Raw genomic sequence first — 22,465 nt, 5'->3', positions numbered from 1 at the left:
CCCCCCCAAAAAAAATTACTTGTATTTGTTAGCTATTTTTCCGCAATTGAAGTGACGACATAACTTTAGGAATATAAAATATTTGATGAAATCTAATGTTCTATTTTTGAATCAGTGATGTCGCTACAGTCAATTTTGGCCGATGGCCAATTTGCCCTGATTTTATTTTTGCCTGTGCCGAGGGGGCAATTCCAAATCATATCCGTGACTGTGACATTCCACGTCCAAGACAGTGATTCGTGATGGTGTGACTTTACGAAAAGTTGTGACGTAACGTAAGAAAATCCGATTTGTGACATGCCATATTCAAGCGGGTGATTTGTGACGTGATGACGTGATTTTCTTACATACAAAAGCTGTGATTATAATGTTTGTTTATGTTTATTTATTTATCAAACATAAGTTTTGACGTAATGTACGACAACTGCAATACAAAATATCAGTTTATTTATTATTTTAGCGCTACGATATATTTTCCATCATATTCTAAAAAAATCTACAATACATCCAGATATCATTGATATATTTGTTTGTTTGTTTTGCTGGGTTGACAATTGTGAGCTAGTAACCTTTTGGTGTCATCTTCGTAGCTTGTCTAATAGAGGTAAATCAAGCAATGCCTTGAAAAACCTTTGTGATGTGGTTGGCATGGTTACCATAATAACACGCACTGAATGGTTCAATAATTTGTCCAAAAAACACTACAGTCAAATGGTAAAAAAAACGCATTGTGTCATATTTTTACTCGCACTGCAGACTTTAGAGTTGACCTACTATTTTTAAACTCTTGGGATTGGGGGGATTGTTGTGCTTGGAAAAAAAAAAGTGATTATTTTATAAGCTTATCTAGTGTTGCAAATGTATAGTTGTTTTAATTTTCAAATTGTTTGCCCATCTATCATGTTCAAAATTCTGCTTGCCAGAAGCTGAGCAGCATTGTGTTTGGTTACAGAGTCGATGTGTGGAAAAATATGAATACATGTACCCCTATTTAAAACGATGTTAGGATTCAACACGCCGATATATTTAAGCGTGTAATTACTCTTGATGTTTAGTGGATAGCAATTGGACAAAGGTGGTCTAAAAAAAAGTACTTACCTTGACGTCCAATTAAAAAAAGGCCGCTAAGGCTTGGCAGCCGTACAGACACTTCTCACTATGCCCTCGAGCTGCATTCTGATTGGTCTACTCTTTTTCCGGAGGGAGGGGGGATTATACAAAAGTATATTGTTTTTTTTTCATTTTAATAAGGGTTAAATTTCCACTTTTTCTCTTTGACTTAAAAAAAAAGTATTTTTGCCCTCAATGAGGACTGTACAGCTGTGCGCGTGTATAATTTGTGTACGTGTGTGTGCGCGTGCGCATGTGTGTGTCGTCGCTCACCCACAGTCACGTAATCTTATTTTTGTAACCATGACAAAGTATTGAAATAATGACATAGATGTAAATATAGATACTATATACTCCATAATATAAAACTGGAACAAAGAGATAGTCTGTGCTGCACATCATCATGACTGTTTTTTTGGTTGTTTTTTTTCCTTCTCGGTTTTGCTTCACTCTTGCACTTTGGATTTGGAGACTGTATGCTTGATGTAAAGACAATGTGATAAGTCAATGTCCTTTATTCCAATAAACAGAGAAATGTGCTGGTTTGGGGTACTGACCTGGGTTGGTGGTTGTGGACAGATGTCCATGAGGCCAATTGCTAAATTCAGCTAAATTCCTTTTTTTCTGCTAGCTGCCATGCTTTTTTTTTTTTTTGTACAAAATCTTAATTATTAGTAGAACAGGCCATAAAAAAAACATGTCCTGCTGTGTAAGTCACGACACAAGAGAAATAAATTGGAGTGGAGCTGGAGCGCCCTCTAGAGACAACACAGACATTGGATTTATTTCCGCGCATCATTTACTCCTCCTATCCACCCAACCACCATACATACATAGTTTATATAAGCAAATATATATAAATAATAAATAAACTGGAGACACACATACAAAGTGTTTGCGTGCGCGTTGGGAGGGCAATGGAGTTTAAAAGCATTCCTAGGAGCTTCTCTCCTGGTGGGTGGCCAAAGCCAACTTCCTAACCCTAATTTGAAACCCTACTTCCAAACCCTAACCGTAGTTTGAAACCCTAGCCCTTTTCAAAGTAGGTGTAACACACATGTCCAATAATTCTTTACTGTAACTGACTGATTCACAATTTGGTTTTGTCTGATATCAGAGATTAAATAAAGAAAACCAACTGGCTGATTGATTTGTTTTAATTGAGAGGGAAAAAAAACAGCAAAAGCATTTCACTAGCTGACCAGGAGATGGCGACAGCGTGGCATCTGAAGACCATGGATTGTTTGTTCTGCTATAGCCTAGGTGACTGATTCACAATTTGGTTTTGTCTGATATCAGATATTAAATAAAGAAAACCAACTGGCTGATTGATTTGTTTTAATTGAGAGGGAAAAAAAACAGCAAACGCATTTCACTAGCTGACCAGGAGATGGCGACAGCGTGGCATCTGAAGACCATGGATTGTTTGTTCTGCTATAGCCTAGGTGACTGATTCACAATTTGGTTTTGTCTGATAATAGATATTAAATAAAGAAAACCAACTGGCTAATTGATTTGTTTTAATTGAGAGAAAAAAAAACAGCAAAAGCATTTCACTAACTGACCAGGAGATGGCGACAGCGCGGCATCTGAAGACCATGGATCGTTCTGCTATGCCGGTTTAAAAAAAAAAAAAAAAAACGTAATTAGCTAGGGGTCAAAGGTCAAAGTTTACGGTTCAAAGTTCACCCAGGGGTCAAAGGTCGGTTCAAAGTTCACGGGGTCATGTGCACATTTTCGATTTTTAACTAGAGTTAAAAGTTCAGGGTTCAAAGGTCACCCAGGGGTCACCACGGGGTCACCACGGGGTCACCACGGGGTCACCGCGGGGTCACCGCGGGTTCAAAGTTCAGGGTTCACTTTTTTATTTTATTTTTTTTTTTTTAGGTTAACCTTTATTTAACCCAGTGCTTCTCAATTATTTTCTGTTACGCCCCCCCCTAGCAAGAAGAAAACTATTCGCGCCCCCCCTCCCCACCGTGACTATCCTAACTTGTCTTGTAAGTCGTAAAATGTTGCACTGTCGCAAACGTGACAGAAGTAACAATGAGAGCGCCACTGCCCCCTGCTGTAGTAAACGCGCAATTACACTTTATTCTAGTACTGCCAAAAAAAAAGCCTGTTCCCCAGGGTCACACGCGCCCCCCCAGGAATAGCACCGCGCCCCCCAAGGGGGGCGCGCCCCACTATTTGAGAAGCACTGCTGTAACCTAACCTGGTTAAGTTGCTAAACTCTAAGCGGGGGGGGGGGGGGGGGGGGGAATGTGAGGGTTGACACTCGCACACACACTCATGAAGCAGCTGGCGGTGGGAGTGTGACTGCCAGCGTGTGTGTCATTACATGTTTTGTTTCGGCGTTGATACATACTTGCTCTATTCAGCAGGAAAGCCCGGCTCTCAACACCCGACACAGGCCGCTAATACCCTCACACGCACACACTGATGGCAGATGACAAACGAGCCAGTAAGGCAGGTCCGGCAGCTATGTGGGAGCCTGTGTGTGCGTGCGTGCGTGCGTGCGTGTGTGCGTGTGTGCGTGTGCCTGTATAAACATGTGCATTTTTATGCTATTGAATATGCATGTTGACATCGCGCTAGTGTTGGCTCGTGAGTGAATGATTCGTTCAAAAGACCGAATCTTTTCAGTGAACGAGAGTGAACGAATCACTTTAGGAAGTGATTCTTTTCAGTTCACATGACTTCAACCAGTAGGTGTCAGTAATGCGCATTGAAGCTGGTACCACCTCGCCGTAAAACAAAACGAAGAAGAAAATGACGTAACTTCCCGTTCACAAACGAGTCGTCAATTGCATTTCCTGTTTCCTAACCGATGTGCATTCCAGTTCTTTTCAGTGAACTGAGTCTTTAAAATCAGTTCACTCAAAAGATTCGTTCAAACGAGTCGTTCGACGAAGTCCGCGTTTTGGTCCCTCGTTAAGCGCACCTGCGTGAAAAGATTTAGCTCCTGCAGAACGTGAAAGTAGCTAAAACTTTTCACGCAGGTGCACTTAACGAGGGAATCACACAGACACTCCATTAGGTACACCGCCATTTTCAAGTGTACCTCATAACAGGCCACTTTATTAGGGTGCACTTAACAAGGGAGTCTTGGAAAACATGTTGGAATGCGGCCCCGAGGACTAGAGCTTGACACCTGTGACCTTTGACCATGACATTTCCCTAATAAAGTGGCCTGTTATTAGGTACACTTGAAAATGGCGGTGTACCTAATGGAGTGTCCGTGTGAGTCCCTCGTTAAGCGCACCTGCGTGAAAAGTTTTAGCTGCTGCAGAACGTGAAAGGAGCTAAAACTTTTCACGCAGGTGCACTTAACGAGGGAATCACACGGACACTCCATTAGGTACACCGCCATTTTCAAGTGTACCTAATAATAGGCCACTTTATTAGGGTGCACTTAACCAGGGAGTCTTGGAAAACATGTTGGAATGCGGCCCCGAGGACTAGAGGTGTACACCTGTGACCTTTGACCATGACATTTCCCTAATAAAGTGGCCTGTTATGAGGTACACTTAAAAATGGCGGTATACCTAATGGAGTGTCCGTGTGAGTCCCTCGTTAAGCGCACCTGCGTGAAAAGTTTTAGCTGCTGCAGAACGTGAAAGGAGCTAAAACTTTTCACGCAGGTGCACTTAACGAGGGAATCACACGGACACTCCATTAGGTACACCGCCGTTTTCAAGTGTACCTAATAATAGGCCACTTTATTAGGGTGCACTTAACCAGGGAGTCTTGGAAAACATGTTGGAATGCGGCCCCGAGGACTAGAGGTGTACACCTGTGACCTTTGACTATGACATTTCCCTAATAAAGTGGCCTGTTATGAGGTACACTTAAAAATGGCGGTATACCTAATGGAGTGTCCGTGTAAGTCCCTCGTTAAGCGCACCTGCGTGAAAAGTTTTAGCTCCTGCAGAACGTAAAAGTAGCTAAAACTTTTCACGCAGGTGCACTTAACGAGGGAATCACACGGACACTCCATTAGGTACACCGCCGTTTTCAAGTGTACCTAATAATAGGCCACTTTATTAGGGTGCACTTAACCAGGGAGTCTTGGAAAACATGTTGGAATGCGGCCCCGAGGACTAGAGGTGTACACCTGTGACCTTTGACCATGACATTTCCCTAATAAAGTGGCCTGTTATGAGGTACACTTAAAAATGGCGGTATACCTAATGGAGTGTCCGTGTAAGTCCCTCGTTAAGCGCACCTGCGTGAAAAGTTTTAGCTCCTGCAGAACGTAAAAGTAGCTAAAACTTTTCACGCAGGTGCACTTAACGAGGGAATGACACGGACACTACATTAGGTACACCGCCGTTTTCAAGTGTACCTAATAACAGGCCACTTTATTAGGGTGCACTTAACAAGGGAGTCTTGGAAAACATGTTGGAATGCGGCCCTGAGGACGAGAGCTTAACACCTGTGACCTTTGACCATGATATTCCCCTAATCCTTTGTTTTACGACAAGGTGGCACCAGCTTCATTGCGCATTACCGACACCTACTGGTTGAAGTCATATGAACAGTCTCTCTCCGCCATTCTTTTCAACTCTGTTAAATATTTTCCACTGCACTTTTTATTGCCTGCTCTGTGCTGTGTGTGCGTATGCTGAACAATTCGTTTGAACGAATCTTTTGAGAGAACTGATTGTAAAGATTCAGTTCACTTAAAAGAACGGTAATGCACATCACTACATCTCGACATGGTTGAATTTCAGAATTTGTCCAAATGCGACCCATGTATTTCCGTTTCAAAACAAAATGGCTGACTGCCCGTTCAATCAGGGGGTCCTTATGTGAGAAAAATGTCCGCCCAATTTTATTTCAATCATTTTCCCTCCCATGCCTCTTTTGTATTAATAAAGTAGCACACGGTAAACAATCAAACAAGAACAATGAGGATTTTTTTTTCTGAAATAGCACTTGTTTCCTTTAAAGCAACTCTCCACATATTTTCTACAAATCTACAAACAATGCGCTTTGAGCGAGAGGATCCACGCAGGCTGGTGGAACCTGTCTGCTTGTGGATCTTTTCACCTGCATTAATCCCGGAGACGGGCGCAGCCAGCGCCAGGCCCATTGTGCAGGCCGTGCCTCTCCACGCATGACGGGGCCTCTAAGCTCCAAGTTTAGGAGCGTAGCGGCGCGGCCCAAGTCCCGTAACGGCAAACGTGCGCACTCAATGGTCCTCGGTCACAAGTCAATTAACGTCTTGTCTCAGCGGCTGACGGACGTAAAAAAAAAAGTGGACACGGACCCTCGGGTGGGCTGAAGCTGGTCGTTATTTACTATGGATTGAACATGAAGCAGACTTTAAACATTTTGAAAATTGGTCAGAATAGATAGAAAAAGTGAGAACCACTTAACGAAGCCACACAAGCGTTTTATTAAACAGAAGAGTACAGATGGAAAATTGTCTCATATGATACGCTCGCCTGTCGGAGTGGCTGACTGACTGCTGGCACGCACAAGACGCGGCTTGCCTTTGGCTTTTTGACCTAAGTACACATAATCCGCCCTGTGTCAGTGATTGAGGAGGTACAAATCCCTTTGGTAAAAGACACACAGGTGGCACCGCAAAGGAAGCGCATACCGATCTCGTTGCCATCCCGCCGCTCGGCTGGCCGCCGACCAAGTCGGCCTGAATGGAAGCAGCCGCGGGGAACCATCGCTCAAAAATGTAAGATTTGGATGGATGGCCATTCATTTCCCACAGTACTTCTACAGGAAATCAAAATCTCCTGAAGAGCCTGAACATCAGGTCGTCACAATGCGTGTCGAGCTGAGCCGAGGTCCTTTCCGCAAGTGTTCTCGAGGAGTATGACAGCTGAGAGCAAACACGAGTGTGCGGATGGAGGATCTGGGCGGAAGCCCCCTGAGTGCCTACGTCTTCCTGCTCGCCAGTTGGAGGATTTAGGCGGCGCTGAAGGGAACACAAAAGCCGCCACAAAAGCGACGGTTACATCGAAAGCAGTTCACAAGAGCTGAGGAGTGAAGGGTTGCTTTTTTTAGTCGGCAAACTTTTGTGCTAACTTCAATTAAGTTCGAAATATTTGTTGTGTTGCATTTTCAAGTGTTAGGCTGACACAGTTGCTGTGAGATTTGCAATCAGGCGTGAAAGTCACGGTAAGTCAAAAGGCCCCGTGAGTCATTCGAAGAAAAACCTGAACTGCAACCGACAGGGAGAATGCCATTGTCGACCTGATAAACCTTTGAGAAGCATCAGCATGACAAAGTTAACGTAGACAAACATCACTGCACGAAAAAGAATACATTGGTGACTTTCACTGTTGTGATATTATTGTATTCTATTCTTTTTAGGTTTGGGTTAAGGAATCATGAAGTGAATTCAGGGCCCGACTGTGTGTGTTCTTCAGTTATGTAAACCGGCCTGGGATGGGAACAAGTCAACCGTCGGATTTTGCATCTGCAACAAGACCTTGCAGCTGCTAATGCAAACACACACACACGCTCACACATGCGCTTCAGATTAAAGTGCAACATTTGCAAGTCATAAATTCATTCATTAACTATATATAATGATATACACACACACTCGTATACACGTGCACCCGTATGCACGTATGTCAAGCATTACGGCACCTGCGAGTGCGTGTGTCCGTCACACCGTCCAAATGCAAGTGTTGACATTCAAATATCTCATTTGTTTGCATTTGTTTGCTCGGAGAGCATTTCTCGTCTGGCCTAAGTCAAAAAAGCAGCACGGCACACAAAACGGCCCCACCCCACCATGAAGCCGCCATTTGCGTCTCGTGACGGACAGCGAGGGCCAACGACCCCAACCCCCCCTCACACACACACCTCCCATCCAGCCTCGGTTCTCTGCTTGGCTGAAAGAAAGAGCTCGCCATGAAGAAGACCTCATCACGTCGACAAATGCCAAAGATCATTGTAAACTGGAGCCGAGGGCTGGCCCAGGCTTGTCCGCAATCATCCCAGGGTGCAATGATGTGGCCTTTGCAGCATGCACGGCCAACCGATGTTTTCATGATTAGCATTTTAGATTAATTTACCCTAACCCTAACATGCATTATAAATTGACAGCTTCAACAGTTACAGGCATTAGCTATAGGTTACACTCAAACTCAAAACAATGAATTTGAAAAAAGAATAAAAGGGAGAAAAGTTTTTTTTTTGAGGTTTTCATTTCATGATATATAATACGTATGTATAATTATTGTAGTATTTTTTCCATATTTTATTCTTAATTTTTTAATAAAATCCAGTGCACGCTAAATTAATGAAGTTGTATTTTTTATTTTTTGTTATTATATTGCTGTGTTTGTCACTTTACTGCAATTTGCATCGAAAATTATTTTTGAAAGAAATCTAAGTACATTGCACAATAAAATATTTTTTTTATTTCTTTTGTTCGCATCCAAATAGTTTACACCTAACAAAGCGCGATGCCTTTACTGCCATAACAAAGCACACCTGTCATACCTATCATCTGACAATAGCAGAAAGACACGCTGCTGTTGACCTCTCACAGATGTCATTTCATATTTTAATGCGACAGCACAGAGCAGATAAAGAAGCTGATGGACAAATATCTAGTGCACACATTGTACGCTGGCCAGATGCTGATGCATGAGCAAACTATGGCAAATATGAGCATGAGCGAGCTGGGAAACGAGGCAGCCTCAATTGTTCGCTGCCACCCAGCGTAAGAAGCCGTCTTAGGGCCTAGGGTGAGGCCGCCCGAGGGAAAAAAAACCCGCCTGTCAAACGGCTGTCAACCGGTAAAGTAAGCACACAATCAAATGCGTATTATCGTAGGCAGGAGAACGAATATTCCAAATGTTTACACGTAGCTTAAGGAAACAGAACCTGTTATTAGTGTGAAATGTCCAATTGGAGTTGTTTGCAGTGCACCATTGTGGTGTTAATTGTGTGCACATTTGCACACTGGTTATTATGTGCTAGTGCTTGTCAAATATTTACATCAAGTTCCACCTAAAAAAAAAAAATGCTTAGCTTGCCAAATATTATCATAATCAAAACGAGTAGTTTAATTTTTTAATTATGTGTTTATTGTTAGGAACTGTTATGAAATAGATTGCTATTATTAATATTAGGACATGTCAACTATTTGTAACTATTTCTGTATAACTTGCAACATAGCCGTCGGCACGACTGAACCTTTCATCGGCAGCTAACCCGGCCCGGCCGGCCGGCGCTCTCTCAGCACGTGTTGAGAGGTTGGGAGTGTTTGGAAGCGTGTTCTTCGCTGTTTATTTGAGGGATTAAGGCACTGGAGCCCATCCTTGTTGGGCCCAAATAGCTGTTCTCAGTCAGTATGTTTACACGCATCGAGGAAAAGAAGCAACCACAGTGAGGGATTGCAGATATTTTTTTTTTTTGCAGTATATTTACTGTAAGCTAATTTTCATTAGCCCATCTTTGGAGTTTTGCATTTTATGTTAGCATTAAGCTACAACTTTTTTCCCCCTCAAAATTCTCCACCATAATGGGAAGATTGTTTTTTTTTTTTTTTTAATCTGCAAAATTATTCACATAAAATACGTTCAAAAAAATTCGGTACATTCAGTTTACATAAATCATTTCTAGATGACAGTGACAACCGCAGCACCTGATAAAAGAATAATCTCCGTGATAAATCAATGGGCTGAAATTTGCATGCTGACATCGCAGGTTGAAAAAACACACAAACCAAAACACACATTCATGCCTCAAATGCAGCTGCCGTGTTTCAGAGCGGGGGCAAAGCAAACAAGGTAAGCCACGTAGAAAAACAACATGCGGCCTAACTCGCCGCTAAAGAGGTCCTTTAGGTTGGCGGCTTCCAAACAACGAGGACCATTTCTGAAAATAAACTGAGGTTGACTTCAATTTACATATCAAGAGGAATTAAAGCAACAAACTCTTTCAATCACTGGTGTCAAACCTAAGGAGCGGGGGCCAGATCTGGCCCACCACATTATTTCACGTGGCCCGCAAAGTTCATTATTTGATGGTCTCTGATAATAAAGGAACCCAGCAAATCGTTGACTTTTTAGGGGAGGGGATGTACATGGTGTGCGTGTTTTTCACTACAATTAAAAATTGCTTAAGGATTTATCAATACCGCAATCTGAATTACTATGCTCAATGAGTGTTAGCGTTAAACTAGTGGATTTTCATAAGACTAAGTCATGCAATACCAGTATTTGGTTGCTAACTGTGAAAAATATTTCAAGAGTTTTTGCAACCGACTGGGAGACATTTCAAGATACGCGTACATCATTTGTGGATGTAGAAGTGTCCACCAGCGTGCAAAGAGTCCTGCGGGCAGCACTTGATGCTAGCAACGGGGAGGTGTGGCCCCTCAGTTACTCACGGTGGAGGTAATCCCTCCTAAGCACTTCTGTGACTCACTCTCAAACACACCTCAGACGCCACGCATGGAGGACGCATTGTTTGCCGCTTCCACCTGATCTCAGAAAACGCCGGTGGGAACGAGCTTGAATGCGCCCCGATCCCACCGCTGGGAAAGCTCAACTCGTTTGACCACCTTGGGAAGAAACGTTGCTTTTGGACGCAGAGCGTGACTTACTGTCAAAAGACGACTTCTTGTTTTGTGCCACTGGAACTATCATCGAGATTGCAATCTGCGTCTACCGCAGGTTTTCCATTGCGGGCCTTCCTGTGGAGCCTACGGCACGGAAAGTTAAAAAGTTAGTTTATTTTATGTTTATTTTTCTCGACAGATAATGTTACCTGCCATCATCTGGTTACTTACCATAATGTGAGATAAACAAGAAATTCGCTTCGTTAGGATTGGAACCTTGCTACTTGTCGACTGTAGATTCACTTTGTGATTTGTTTGATTGCAGGCTTTCTTGAGGAATCAAAAATAATGCCGGTGGTTAAAGTAGAGAAAGACCCTCCGGCGGACACGTCCTCGGCGGTCCCTGACCCTCCAGAGGAGCAGCCCCGAGGTCGACGCAGGAAAAGACCCCTGCAGCGAGGCAAACCGCCCTACAGCTACATCGCCCTTATCTCCATGGCCATTGCTAACTCCGCAGACCGCAAGCTGACGCTGGGCGGCATCTACAAGTTCATCACGGAGCGCTTCCCCTTCTACCGGGACAATTCCAAGAAGTGGCAGAATTCCATCCGTCACAATTTAACGCTCAATGACTGCTTCATCAAGATCCCCCGGGAGCCAGGGCGCCCGGGGAAGGGCAACTACTGGGCCTTGGACCCCAACGCCGAGGACATGTTTGAGAGCGGCAGTTTTCTACGGCGGAGGAAGCGCTTCAAGCGATGCGACCTGAGCACCTACGCCTCGTACGTTCAGGAGAATCCGGTTTTCACGCCGGTCCAGATCACGAGGTCGGGGGCATACTCCAACGCGGTGTACCCTAACATGACCGTCAGCCCATCCTACGGGCAACAGCTACCCTCCGCCTACTACCCTTCGCAGTCCCCTCCCGGCTTTGGCCCGCCTCAGACTCGCATGTTCAGTATCAACAACCTAATCGGATCTCCGACCGGCATGCTTGGCGCTCAGGGGCCGGACGGGATGCAGCAGCCCGGCCGCAGCTTTACCCCCGAGGGGATCTCCAACGGATCCAGCCCCTGTAGTCTGGCACCGCCGAGTTTCCAGAGCCAGACATGCGTGGGCGCCGCCCCGCCCCGCTCCACCCCCTCCGTACACCCGGGGTTCACCTATCCCGTACCGAGCCACCAACACCACCACCATCACACCGCCCCCCAGGGCCCCTACGGACAAGGCCAGAGCCAAGTGTACGCCGCCTCCAGTCGCCTGGGCTCCTCAGGCGAGACGGAAGACCCCTACAGTAGGGTCTCGCCAGTACAGTTGGGGTCTTTCTCCCAGTACAACAGCGCCAATGCAGGAGGTTACCTGCGACACCCGCCCTACACCGGGAACATGGACAGGTTTGTGTCTGCTCTCTGACGGTTGACAACTTGAGACAATTTTCTAGCGCCTTTTCACTGTCTTCAAGATATTCGACCAGAACATTACAATTCAGGGGTGTCCAAACTTACACGTACGAGAAGATCAAAGGAAAACCTTCAGCTTTAATTTATTTGACAAGCTAAAACCAAACCATTAGTTAAGACAAATATATGCTCAGGAATCAATTCTAATAGGTCAATATTGAAATATTTGAACAGCTAGATGATAAAGCAAATCCTGAAAGATTTTTTTAGATTTTGGGGTGTCCGCAGCCCACAACAATAGAACCGGCCCTGTACTGAGCCACAGCAGACTTACATCTTCACATTCACAACCAAAATAACTATTAAAAAAAATAGCAAGTCACGTTATTTCTTGCTTTAATTAAATTTGATTTTTATTACTAATATTTTGGACATAGTTTTTTTCGTGGTATACAATTGCAGTCTAACGTTTGTACACCCTTTGAGCGGTACTTGAGCCAAATATTTTTTTATGCATTCCTGAGGACAAAATAATTGATCAAGTTAACCGTTTTTCCACCTTGGTCATAACGAGCTCTACACCGTAAAAGTCCTCTTTACGGCATGCAAATGTAAATAATTGTTTAGACTGCTTGTGGGTGTCCTGATGGACACATTTTAGTTCTGTTTAACCCTTAATTAAAATGAAATTAATTAAAATCCCACATTTGTCACAAACCACTAATATTGTCCACGTACCAATTTTGGGTGGCAGAGACGTACACATCAAACATGAATTATTTTTATATTTATGAAATCACATTTGATGGCCGTTCAATTAAAGATATACTTCTTTTGGACATGTACTACATCATATTGTAGAGTGCGGATTTCTTAGAGATAAGATTCGTGAAGTTCGAAAGAAACGTTTTTGTTTTTTTCATCACAAACCATCAATAGTGAAAAACACTTTGGTTATTCAAAAGTTAAAAAGAAAAAAAAAACGCCACAAAATATCCCTCGGATTTCTTAAGGGTTCATTTTTTTCCGTAAATTATTGGGCTTGATGGCTTTGCAATAAGTGTCTTGTATGAAGAATGTCGCATGAGTTTTTTGGGAACTTGTACAGCACATTTCTTGAAGAGTAAAAAGTGGACTTCAACAAGCGTCATTGGTGCATTTTTTGGTGTCTGCAATGTTTTCACTGTCGTTTTGGAGGCACACTTTTGGATCCGCCGCAACACTTCAGATTCGGCTACTCGAACCGTGCGTTGATTTCTAACGCGATAGTTCAGCCTCGAAAAAGGCTTGAGAAGCAACAATTGCAGTAGTTGTATCTCAACACAGACAAGATGAGACCTGAAAGGATGCACTTTGTTAGCCCGAGACACTTGATTACGTGCCTGGGAAAGAAGCCGCAGTGATTGACGAGGCTGAATTGTGAGGCCGATGGAATCTTGCAGTTTGAAAGGGCAATACAAAAAAAAAAAAAAAAAAGAAGATGCAGTACAAAACATAGCTGGTTGATTCTCAAACTGAAAAAAATGAAGCTTCAATATCACATTACAGCATTCTTTTCAGAGATTTTTTTTTTTGAAACATAAAATTTTGAATCTCTGTTTATGTGCCGGTCCTTGAAAAATTCTCACCCTGAACCCAAAAAGTTGGAAAACTTTAGTTATAGCTGTCATAAAAGCTTTTTTTGTTCATGTTATATTTTTGTTTCTTTCACATCTTTAGTCTCCCATATTCACAAAATTCTAAGAATCACTGTACGTTTGCTATATTAGAAAATGTCCTGACATGGGCTGTTAAATACCTTTGTATTTTTTGGATTATTAAAATAATTAATTTTTAGCAACAAGCCCCAAAAGAAAGTCCCAATGTCCATTATTTTTCTCAAAACTGGGTCAAATTAAGGAGTTTAGAAAATAAATTACTATTAAATAGTATTAAATATTGTAATATAAATGGAAGCAGTTTGACTTTTTACAACATTCTAAATATAAAAACGGAAATGAGAATTGTCACGCTCACTTTCTGTTGGTTTTAAATGTGGTTTGACACAAAATAAAAATGACCTTTTGTGCTGATTTAGATTTTGTCTAACTAAAATACTAAATACATTGGACCGCCCCCCCCCCAAAAAACTTTTTAGTTTGTGTATTTATTTACATTAAACATTAGAGAGCAAAAAGCGCAGACACATTGAATGTATAAAAAGCGTTGTAAGAAAACAAAAAAACAAATGATCAGCCTAAATATTCTAAAAGCTGCTGTAGCTGCTCACACTTCTTCACCGCCTCGGGCAATGACCGCAGCGTCTACAAGCAAAAGGATTTTTTTTTTTTTTTTAAATAATAAAAAAATTATGAGGAGTTCTGAGGAAAGGCACGTACCTCGCGGACTTTTTTAATCATGTTGTTCAACATGTGCACTTCATTCTCGCACTTCTGCTGGTTCATTTGTTGGATTTGTTGCTGCGAAGAGGTGACGCTACACAGTGAACTTCTTTTTTTTTCTTCTTCCGTGCGTGTGTGTCTGCGTGTGTCACTTACATGTCTCTTAGCCCGTTCGAGCAATTTGTGCCTGGTCTGCTCCATCTCCCGAAGGCTTGTCTTCAGTCGATCCACCTGGATAGCGTCAGAATCTTTATATATTGCTATTATCGTCACTTAAAAATATTACAGTGAAAGCTCCAAACTAAAATGGTTATTTGATGAATAGTCATGAAAGAATAAGAGAAAACAAAATGTTGACAGTGTATAAACGAGGCTTCAAAATCGGTTTCCAGACATTTTGAGCAGAAAATGTATTTTGGGCATAGCTAGCTAGCTGAAGTAGGATTGCAGTCCACAGAAAGCCAACACGGTCGTACCTCTTTTAACAAGAGGAGTTTCTCTTCCTTCACATCAACCTCGCCGGCAGTCTGTCCATCGGTTTTCCTGAACTCTGCGCGCAGGATTTGAACTTCTGTTTCACTTTGTTGGAGGGAGCGACGTAGCTCCATTGTCTCCTTGCGCAACTCCTGATGGGGGGTGGGGGGGGTTACATGATTGCATGTGACAAGAATCTAGAAATAATCATTTCGGGGTTCTTACATTATAATCCAGCCTGTGTTTGATCATCTGCTCCTGGGCCTCTGTGACATCATTCATCAGCTTGGTTATCGTTTTTGAATCCTGTCTCGAGAAAACAATCAGTTCGGTGTCATTAAATGAATTAGCCGCTTGAAATTTAGAGCAATCTGAACAACGCTAACTTTGACACAGCAAGAGCAAATGTAATCGAGGCTATTTGTTGCTTATAATTTTATTCACCAGGTTGTTATGAATGTAAATTGTTCATACGGTATTTTAGCTGCACAGGAAATGGTTTGGTTGTGCTTCTGTAAAATTAGAGAAGTTCTGCAGCACGAGTCACCAACATACTGCCCGCTTTCAGGACGCAGGAATAGTAATCGTCAGGGTCATGCACGGGCCTTTCAATTGTTAATTCAATTGTTAATTCCAGGCGATGGGAATGTGTAAAAAAAAAAAGAAATGTTGCCTCCAACCTGAGCTTGCTGCTGCAGTGCTAAATCGCAGCGCTCTGCCTGGGTGCGCATGCGGCTCAGCTGAAGCTTCAGCTCAGACTCCTCCGCCTTGTGCTTGCTGTTTGCGTCCTGCAGCGCCATCTGCTGGCTAAAGCTAAGGCAAAGAGGAACGCTTAAATATACCTTTGCTTAAAAAATAAAAAAAGTCAAACATTCATTCTCAAATAGGAAAATTATAAAATGAAAATTTACAAATATCTATCAACAGCCTTACCATTAATATTTGTATGGGTGAGGGGAATTTTAAAATGTATTTTTCTAAATGATAATATGAGGGTTTTTTGTTTTTTTTAAATAAATAAAGGCTTCCTGGTTATTCAAACTTACCCCTAACACCTTAATAATAATGTCATTATTTATTCATGGGGGATGGTCGATGATCCAAAATTATAAATTACAATAATTCTGCTCCTAATGTGATTTAATTTAAATTTGTATTTGTTCACGCAGCAGACGTGCGTCAAGAATCTGTACTGCTTAACGCGTTCCGATGGACTTACACGGTGTGTTGCAGTTCCTTCAGCCGAGCGTCTTTGTGTCGCTGCACAGACTCCAGCGTGCCGACAAGCTCCGTGACCGTGTTGCTCAAGTGGGCCAGCGCCTCCAGCAGACTGCTCTGCTCCCTCTTTTCCTCATCATCAGACTCCTGCGACACAAATTTCTTTTTCGGGGTGACTGGCAAGCGTGTGAAGGCACTGCTCTTGCTGAATATGCTGTCTCTTGGCGAGTCCGTGGAAACTGAAGAGACAATAACCGCAGCTCTTTTGCATGCTTGGAACAATAAAATTACGTTTTGCAGCCTTGATTTAAGACTACCGTCTGCCGTGTTGGCTTCTTCCTCCTCCTCATGCTTGTCGGCTGTTAGGGCAACCATGACGCAGTCTACAAAAGAGCTGGACGGCTTCCGCCGGTCCACTTGGAGGGCCTGTGACGAGTTCTTCGGTTCTGGCTTCTGAAACACAATGTTGGTTTCAGTCACGATGCAAGGACAGCCGGGGTTAAGCGAAGAAGATTCCCTTCACCTGGCCGCCGAGAGCATCATGCAGCTCGTTGGTCATCCCTCGCAGCGTGTGATGCAGCAGGGTAGTTTCCGTGACGGCCTGAGCGAGCTGCTCGGCCCGCTTCAGCTGGGCCGTGCTGGCTCGCGATCGTTCTGCTTCCAGCTCCTCCTGCATACTCCTCTTCTCTCGCCTGCACACACGTTAAACGTCAAGTCGTGGGCACAACACTAATGTCCACAAATGTCCTCATGCTTACGAGTTTGAAAATATTTTTTCTTTCCCTTCAATATTTCGAGCCAGATAATTCGCTTTGTGTTTGAAATGGAACACGGCAGAAAGGCTGATGATGGCTCACTGTAGTTGGCAGAGTTCTGCTTTCAGGTCTTCACACTGGATGTTCCTCTCGTGCAGAACCCTGGACACGTTCTCGCTTTCGGCAAGCTGGTCCCGGGCCATCTCGTTCTCCGCCTGCAGGAACTGGAAGCAAATTGATCAATTAAATGGCAACTTTCAAAATGGCGGTTTGCAAATTCCGTGGACAGTGACCCCAGCGACTCGAGCCCACCTCGTTCGTTTCCGCCGCATCGCTGAGCTGCGCGCAGACGTCTCTCAGTTGCTGGATCTGTAAACTCTGCGACTGCGAGAGCGCCTGCAGCCGGGACAGGTTCTCCTCTTTCTCGGCCAGATTACGAATGAGCTCCTCTGCCCACTCTTCCGCCTGGCACAGTGAAGACGCCAAACTGGGCAGAAAAAAATATAGAGCCATTTAAATGATTTGTCTGAATTTCACCAAACACATTTTGGGGACATAACTTACTAGTCTGCTTTTTCCTTGGCCTGGCTTGCGTCTTTTTGTGCCTGCTCCAACCTGGAACGACATTTTTAACAACTCCTGGGTTTTGCTTGTGTAAATCAGACAATCCTAAAATTGCAGTACACTGTAATCGTCACCAGGAAGTTCCACTTTGGAGTTTCTACATACTTGGATGTCTCCTCGGCCAGGGTGTGCTCCAGGAAGGTGTGGGCTGCCGTGGTGGAGGACACGGTGGCCGACATTTCCGTCACGGTACGCTCAAGCTGAGCTCGCTGCTCCTCGTGCTCCTTCAGCTTTTGACGCAGCACGCTCATCTCTGGTAAATAATAACATTAAGAATTTGAATTTCACTTGGCACCTCTACCCCATTACACTGCAGCTTTCTCTTGTGTATTTTACCTGAGGTCAAAATAGTAACCTGCAGATTTAAATCACCAATCTGCTCTTGGGCAGTTTGGAGATTTAATAAGGCTTCTGTCAGCTCCTCTTCCACCTGTATGTTAAAAAAAACAATCATCAAAAATACAAAGTAAAATCAGAAAGGAATAAGCCAGCTTTTGGGTCATAATTGATTTTTTTGGGCAGGACAATTTTGAAAAATGTTTTTCTTTTCCTGGGAAGTTTTGGTAATTGATTTCTTTTGGCAGGACAATTAAAAAAAAAAAGTTTTTCTTTTTCTGCTTTGAAAAATGAAACTTTCACTGTTTGTTTGGAATCAGAAGAAATAAAGAAAATGGATTTTCCCGCTGCTTATTCCAAACTGACCTGCTCTCTCTCCTCTTGCACTCGCTCTCGGGCTGACATGTGCTGATCTCTTTCTGTCAGAGCGGCCGCCGCCTTCTCGTTCAGCTTCACCAGCATAGGGGCGGACCGCTGCACGAGGCTCCTGACCACGGACATCTGCAACAAGATCAACAATGAGGAAATAATCAATGTGACTCTAAAGAATTATGAGTGCCAATTATAAGTAAGCCAGCTAGTTCAATAAAGCGCAAATTTGTTCAACTCACTTCTCGAGTCAAATTGATCTGATCCTCCATGGTTTTGCACAGAAGATCCGAAGCAGAGTTCAAGGTTTCACCGTTCATCTTGTTTAGTGCAACCTGTGTGGTGGTGAAGATAAAGCGGATTTAAACTCCAGACATCTTCAGGGAGAACGTTGATCAGCAGTGAGTTGGATTTCACCTGCTCTGGGAAGGTAACATTGAGCGCAGCCAGGAGTTCCTGCTGAGAGCCGATGCTCCTCTGCAGCGCCGCCATTTCGCTAGCGCAGTGAGTCCTCAGCTGCTCCACAGTACTGAAGGCCTGGGCACGGGCCAACAAACGATTGAAACGGCCGCCTCCTCCTTCTCACACGCTGAGCATTTACAAAGGCTTACGGCTTCCTTGGACGTCTGGGCGTCTTCCATCCAAGTCTTCATCTCGTCTCTTTGCCCGAACGCTTCGTCGACCTTCTGCATCATTCGCAGCTGCGTTTCTTTGAACTTCGTATACAGCGACTTCATCTCGCCGTACTAAAAGGAGAACATTCATTAAAAATAATAATAATAATAAATAAGATGTTATATTTATGATAAGGCTTACGTGAGACGAGAGTGTTTGATGATCTTCTCGAACAAGCGCCTCCATTTGCTTTGCGTCAGACAGCGCCGCATCGGTGTCACCGGCCAAAGATGCCTATTGGATTAATTTCATATTATATATTAGTGGACGAAACAATAGAAAGTTCCAAAGCTTTTTAGTTCAGCATATCAGATGAAAAAAAAAAGAAAACCAGAGAAGCCCAAAAACTAAACAGGGAAGCCGAGTCTCACCATGGTGACGCGCATGCCCTGCATATGCTGAACGAGTTCCTGCAGAGATCTTCCATCTTGCTCCAAGTCGCTAATCCTATTCAAAGCCTCCATATACAAGTCCCGATACATTGTGGTCTAAGTGACACACACACACAAAAAAAAGCAAAAACATGAAACAATGCTTTTGCAAATTTCCGCATCAGGTCATTCACCTGGCTGAGCTCTGTGTGCTCCGTCTGCACCAGTTTGTTCCGCAGCTCAGAAGGCGCCGGGGTCGCATGGGGGCCGCGTATGGCCCGGGCCGCCGCCAGCTGCTGCACCAAGGCCTCCACCATGACCATGCTTGACATCAGCTTCTGCTCTAGTTCCTCTCTGGGAACGCTATCCAAGCTTTCCTGGTGACAGCTGGCCGTGCAAACAAATAAGGGAAGCCAGTGAACGAGCCATGGAAATAAAAAATAATAATAATTTCCAGTACTTACTTCCACAGGAGAGGAAGAGGATCTGTAAGTGTGCAGGCGTCTATTTTCAAAAATTCCCCCTTTCTTACAAACTCTCCCGACGTATTCAGGCTTCGGTCCAACTTTTTTATTGGGGTGACGCCCACGCCCACGCCCACATTGGAGGACTTTATGGGAGGAGCAGCAGGAGCGACAGCAAAGTCCATCTTTCCTGACGCGAGGAGGAGAAACTCCGCCATTTGCCGTAGCTGCTGCTGGAGGGGACCATCCGGAATAAAAGGTCCAGCGGGAACCTTTGACCCCTGACTGTTCTTATCCTCGGTTTGTTGACCCTCTGGCTGGATCTTGTTGCTCAGAGTGGTTGAGTTGAAGAGGGGAGAATGCATCGGGCTCTCCACCTGCTCCGTCCACAAAGAGGCCAGCTCTGGCGAAACCACGTTCTTCTCAAAGTCAACAGCAGGATCCCTGCGAGTCCTCATGAGGGAGAGGGACGCCCTTCGAACCGGACTCATGAGCTGCAGAGCCGACACGACAGAAGGGCACTCCGACAGTACTTTTAAAACATCGGGCATGGTCTCGGCCAGGGGTTTCTTCACGGGCGATAGCGCGGGTGCTCTGTTTTCAGACAAACCAAGCGCGCTGTCCTTGCCCTCGCTGAATTCGAGATCTGACTGAACCTTGGGTACCATTTTGTCATCGTCATGCCTCTGTTCCGGTGGCGATGGTGTCGAAGTCTCTAAAATGTCATCGTTTTGGTTTCCTTCAATTGGATCCACTGTGAGAGTTTGATTCTTGGTGAGGAACTCTGAGGACCCAGTTTGTTCTTCTGGAACAACTTGCCTGTCCAAGTCGGTCTCAATGAGAGGTTCAAGAGGATTCTTCTCCAAATGACTGATCTGGACATCAGCAGGTAAAATGTGTGGATCTGAATGAGCGCTTGCAATTGGTTCTGCCGGAGGAGGAAACGTCTCATTTAACATTTGAGTGCCCACGGAAATTTCATCAAATTCATCTTGGGCTGAAACTGAATTGTAAGGTAAAGTCTGAAACGTTGGTGTGAGAGAACCCACAATGTCATCATGCTGGTTCTTTTGAATGTGCTCCAGTGTGTGAGACTCGTGATGATGGAAGTGGAAGCTTTCGGGTTGCTCTTCTGAAAAAGCAACAAGATCATTCAACAAAGCCACTTCTTGTCCAAAAGTGTCCACATCGGTCTCAAAATGGCAGTACGGATGATCAACGTGATCACTGCAGAGTTCCACATCAGCAGGTAAAAAGCTCAGCTCTGGATCACTGGTCGCCATGTGCTCTGCTGGCAGAGGAACTGTCTCATCTTCCACTTGAGTGACGTTAGGAATTTCCAACTCGCCCCCGTCGCAGGTGAATGATTTAAATGTCACATCGCAGACTTCATTTGGAGTGCCTTCATCTTGACAGTAGTAGAGATCATCCACATGTTTGTCGTCTATTACAAGAGGAATGGTTTCATCCGGTTGCCAGGAGGTTGCTGAAATGTCCATCTCACGGATGTCAAAATCTATCGGACCAGTGCTGGCTGGAACAACTTCACCAAAGGCTGCATCCTTTGACTCGGGGTGGTGATAAGGATGTTCCATGTGCACGCTGCAGGTCTCACTGGTGCCCATGTCCTCATTTTCACAAGTGACATCAATATTTTGATCCTGAGGCAAGAAAATGTGGTCTTCTGTGCACAGTGAAGTCTCATCGGAAATCACCACTTCGCCGCTTGAGCAGATGAAGGATTTAAATGTGACATCAGGGAGTCCTAAATCGTCTATTTTGATGGTTTGCGTCACGTTGGATGGTGAAGGAGAGCACGAGTCGAGACAAATATCCTCCTGTTGGTTACAATAATTGTGTTAGTGTGGCGCAAAGGCAATAATCACACAATATATTTTCAAATCTTGTCTCCTTGTATTCTTTTTTTTTTTCATTTGTACTTTTATGTTATTTCATAGCCAATACGTTTTAGATATACATTGTACAATTATAAAAATGTTTTCAGATTTTTAAAAAGGAACATGGTACCTTTTCCACTTTTGACTGTGATTTGGAATGGCGTCTCAGTAATGGCGTAGACAAATGCTGCTTTTCATTCTCCACACTTCTCAAAGGAGGACGCTGCTCACATCTCGTGGAAGGCTAAGCATCCAAATGAAAATATAAATACTGTAGTAAAGCATTGTACTTGTTAGCTTGACGATATTAAAACGATGCCAAAATACAACTCTTACCGAGCCTTCCACACTTCGACTCGGCATTGTTGGAGTACAACTATTTGGCTAGTATCAGCAAGTTGGGACACCTAAAAAAATAAAAAATAATTACGTAAAGAAATCGTACTTGGACTATTCAAAAGAAGTGGCATGATTTGAATTGTTCCTCCAATAAATACTGTATAAAGTTGTCGCGACAGAATTAGCTTACTCTTTTTTTTCCTAGCAAACCTACAAATGACGGAAACTTAAAATAATGCCGAATATATGTCTTTCGGCTTTAATTAAAATATATAGACAGAGAAAAAGGGTCAAACCTTCAGTGAAACCGTCAACAAGCGCGTTTCTTTCAAAACAGAAACAGCCGCGTTTCTATTGGTCCATTTCCTTTCTTCGGCGTCTTTTATCGAGCACGTATTTGAACTCAGCTGGGTAGTGCTGCCACCTACAGGATGGTATGAACCCCATCCCAGAATGTTGACGCCGATAGCGTCTGGGTTATTTTCATAAATAATCTATATT

General features: G+C 43.8%; 2 protein-coding genes and 1 long non-coding RNA gene across 5 annotated transcripts; 1 reads left to right on the top strand and 2 right to left on the bottom strand.

Annotated features, from left to right (window-relative positions):
• Nucleotides 1-6,490: 6,490 nt before the first annotated feature.
• Nucleotides 6,491-10,846, bottom strand: LOC133151173 (uncharacterized). The gene is made up of 2 exons (XR_009713866.1): nt 10,706-10,846; nt 6,491-7,051 (listed from the first exon to the last, which is right to left on the bottom strand). It is a non-coding gene; the product is annotated as an uncharacterized LOC133151173 (long non-coding RNA).
• foxe1 (forkhead box E1) lies at nt 10,692-16,218 on the top strand. 2 transcript variants are annotated; one of them, XM_061273966.1, is made up of 3 exons: nt 10,692-10,826; nt 10,986-12,054; nt 16,088-16,218. In XM_061273966.1, exons 2-3 carry the CDS (start codon nt 11,009-11,011, stop codon nt 16,113-16,115), a joined length of 1,074 nt encoding a protein of 357 aa, XP_061129950.1. In that variant the 5' UTR covers nt 10,692-10,826; nt 10,986-11,008; the 3' UTR covers nt 16,116-16,218. The 2 variants fall into 2 exon arrangements, with proteins under 2 accessions (XP_061129950.1, XP_061129948.1); XM_061273964.1 differs by having other exon boundaries at nt 16,085-16,206.
• On the bottom strand, nt 14,191-22,344 carry spag5 (sperm associated antigen 5). 2 transcript variants are annotated; one of them, XM_061273956.1, is made up of 25 exons: nt 22,261-22,344; nt 21,962-22,032; nt 21,756-21,869; nt 19,728-21,565; nt 19,458-19,650; nt 19,264-19,380; nt 19,034-19,126; nt 18,829-18,963; nt 18,635-18,754; nt 18,460-18,552; nt 18,215-18,349; nt 17,849-17,942; nt 17,618-17,765; nt 17,453-17,503; nt 17,201-17,375; nt 16,991-17,112; nt 16,657-16,825; nt 16,451-16,586; nt 16,135-16,372; nt 15,596-15,728; nt 15,141-15,221; nt 14,918-15,067; nt 14,598-14,672; nt 14,439-14,519; nt 14,191-14,363 (listed from the first exon to the last, which is right to left on the bottom strand). In XM_061273956.1, the coding sequence occupies exons 2-25, from the start codon at nt 21,986-21,988 to the stop codon at nt 14,292-14,294; spliced, it is 4,590 nt and encodes a 1,529-aa protein (XP_061129940.1). In that variant the 5' UTR covers nt 21,989-22,032; nt 22,261-22,344; the 3' UTR covers nt 14,191-14,291. The 2 variants fall into 2 exon arrangements, with proteins under 2 accessions (XP_061129940.1, XP_061129941.1); XM_061273957.1 differs by having other exon boundaries at nt 16,451-16,583.
• Nucleotides 22,345-22,465: the final 121 nt, after the last annotated feature.

The sequence above is a fragment of the Syngnathus typhle genome, linkage group LG3 (assembly GCF_033458585.1).
Source record: "Syngnathus typhle isolate RoL2023-S1 ecotype Sweden linkage group LG3, RoL_Styp_1.0, whole genome shotgun sequence".
NCBI classification, from domain to species: Eukaryota; Metazoa; Chordata; class Actinopteri; order Syngnathiformes; family Syngnathidae; genus Syngnathus; species Syngnathus typhle.
This window is presented reverse-complemented; position numbering and strand designations above follow the sequence as displayed.

Coding starts and splice junctions, on each gene's coding strand:
- foxe1 (XM_061273964.1), top strand. CDS start 11,009: ATGCCGGTGGTTAAAGTAGAGAAAGACCCTCCGGCGGACACGTCCTCG. Junction 12,055..16,084: donor TACACCGGGAACATGGACAG/GTTTGTGTCTGC, acceptor TTGTTCACGCAG/CAGACGTGCGTCAAGAATCT.
- spag5 (XM_061273956.1), bottom strand. CDS start 21,988: ATGCCGAGTCGAAGTGTGGAAGGCTCG. Junction 18,350..18,459: donor AGATCAATTTGACTCGAGAA/GTGAGTTGAACA, acceptor ATCTTGTTGCAG/ATGTCCGTGGTCAGGAGCCT. Junction 14,364..14,438: donor TGATTAAAAAAGTCCGCGAG/GTACGTGCCTTT, acceptor TTTTGCTTGTAG/ACGCTGCGGTCATTGCCCGA.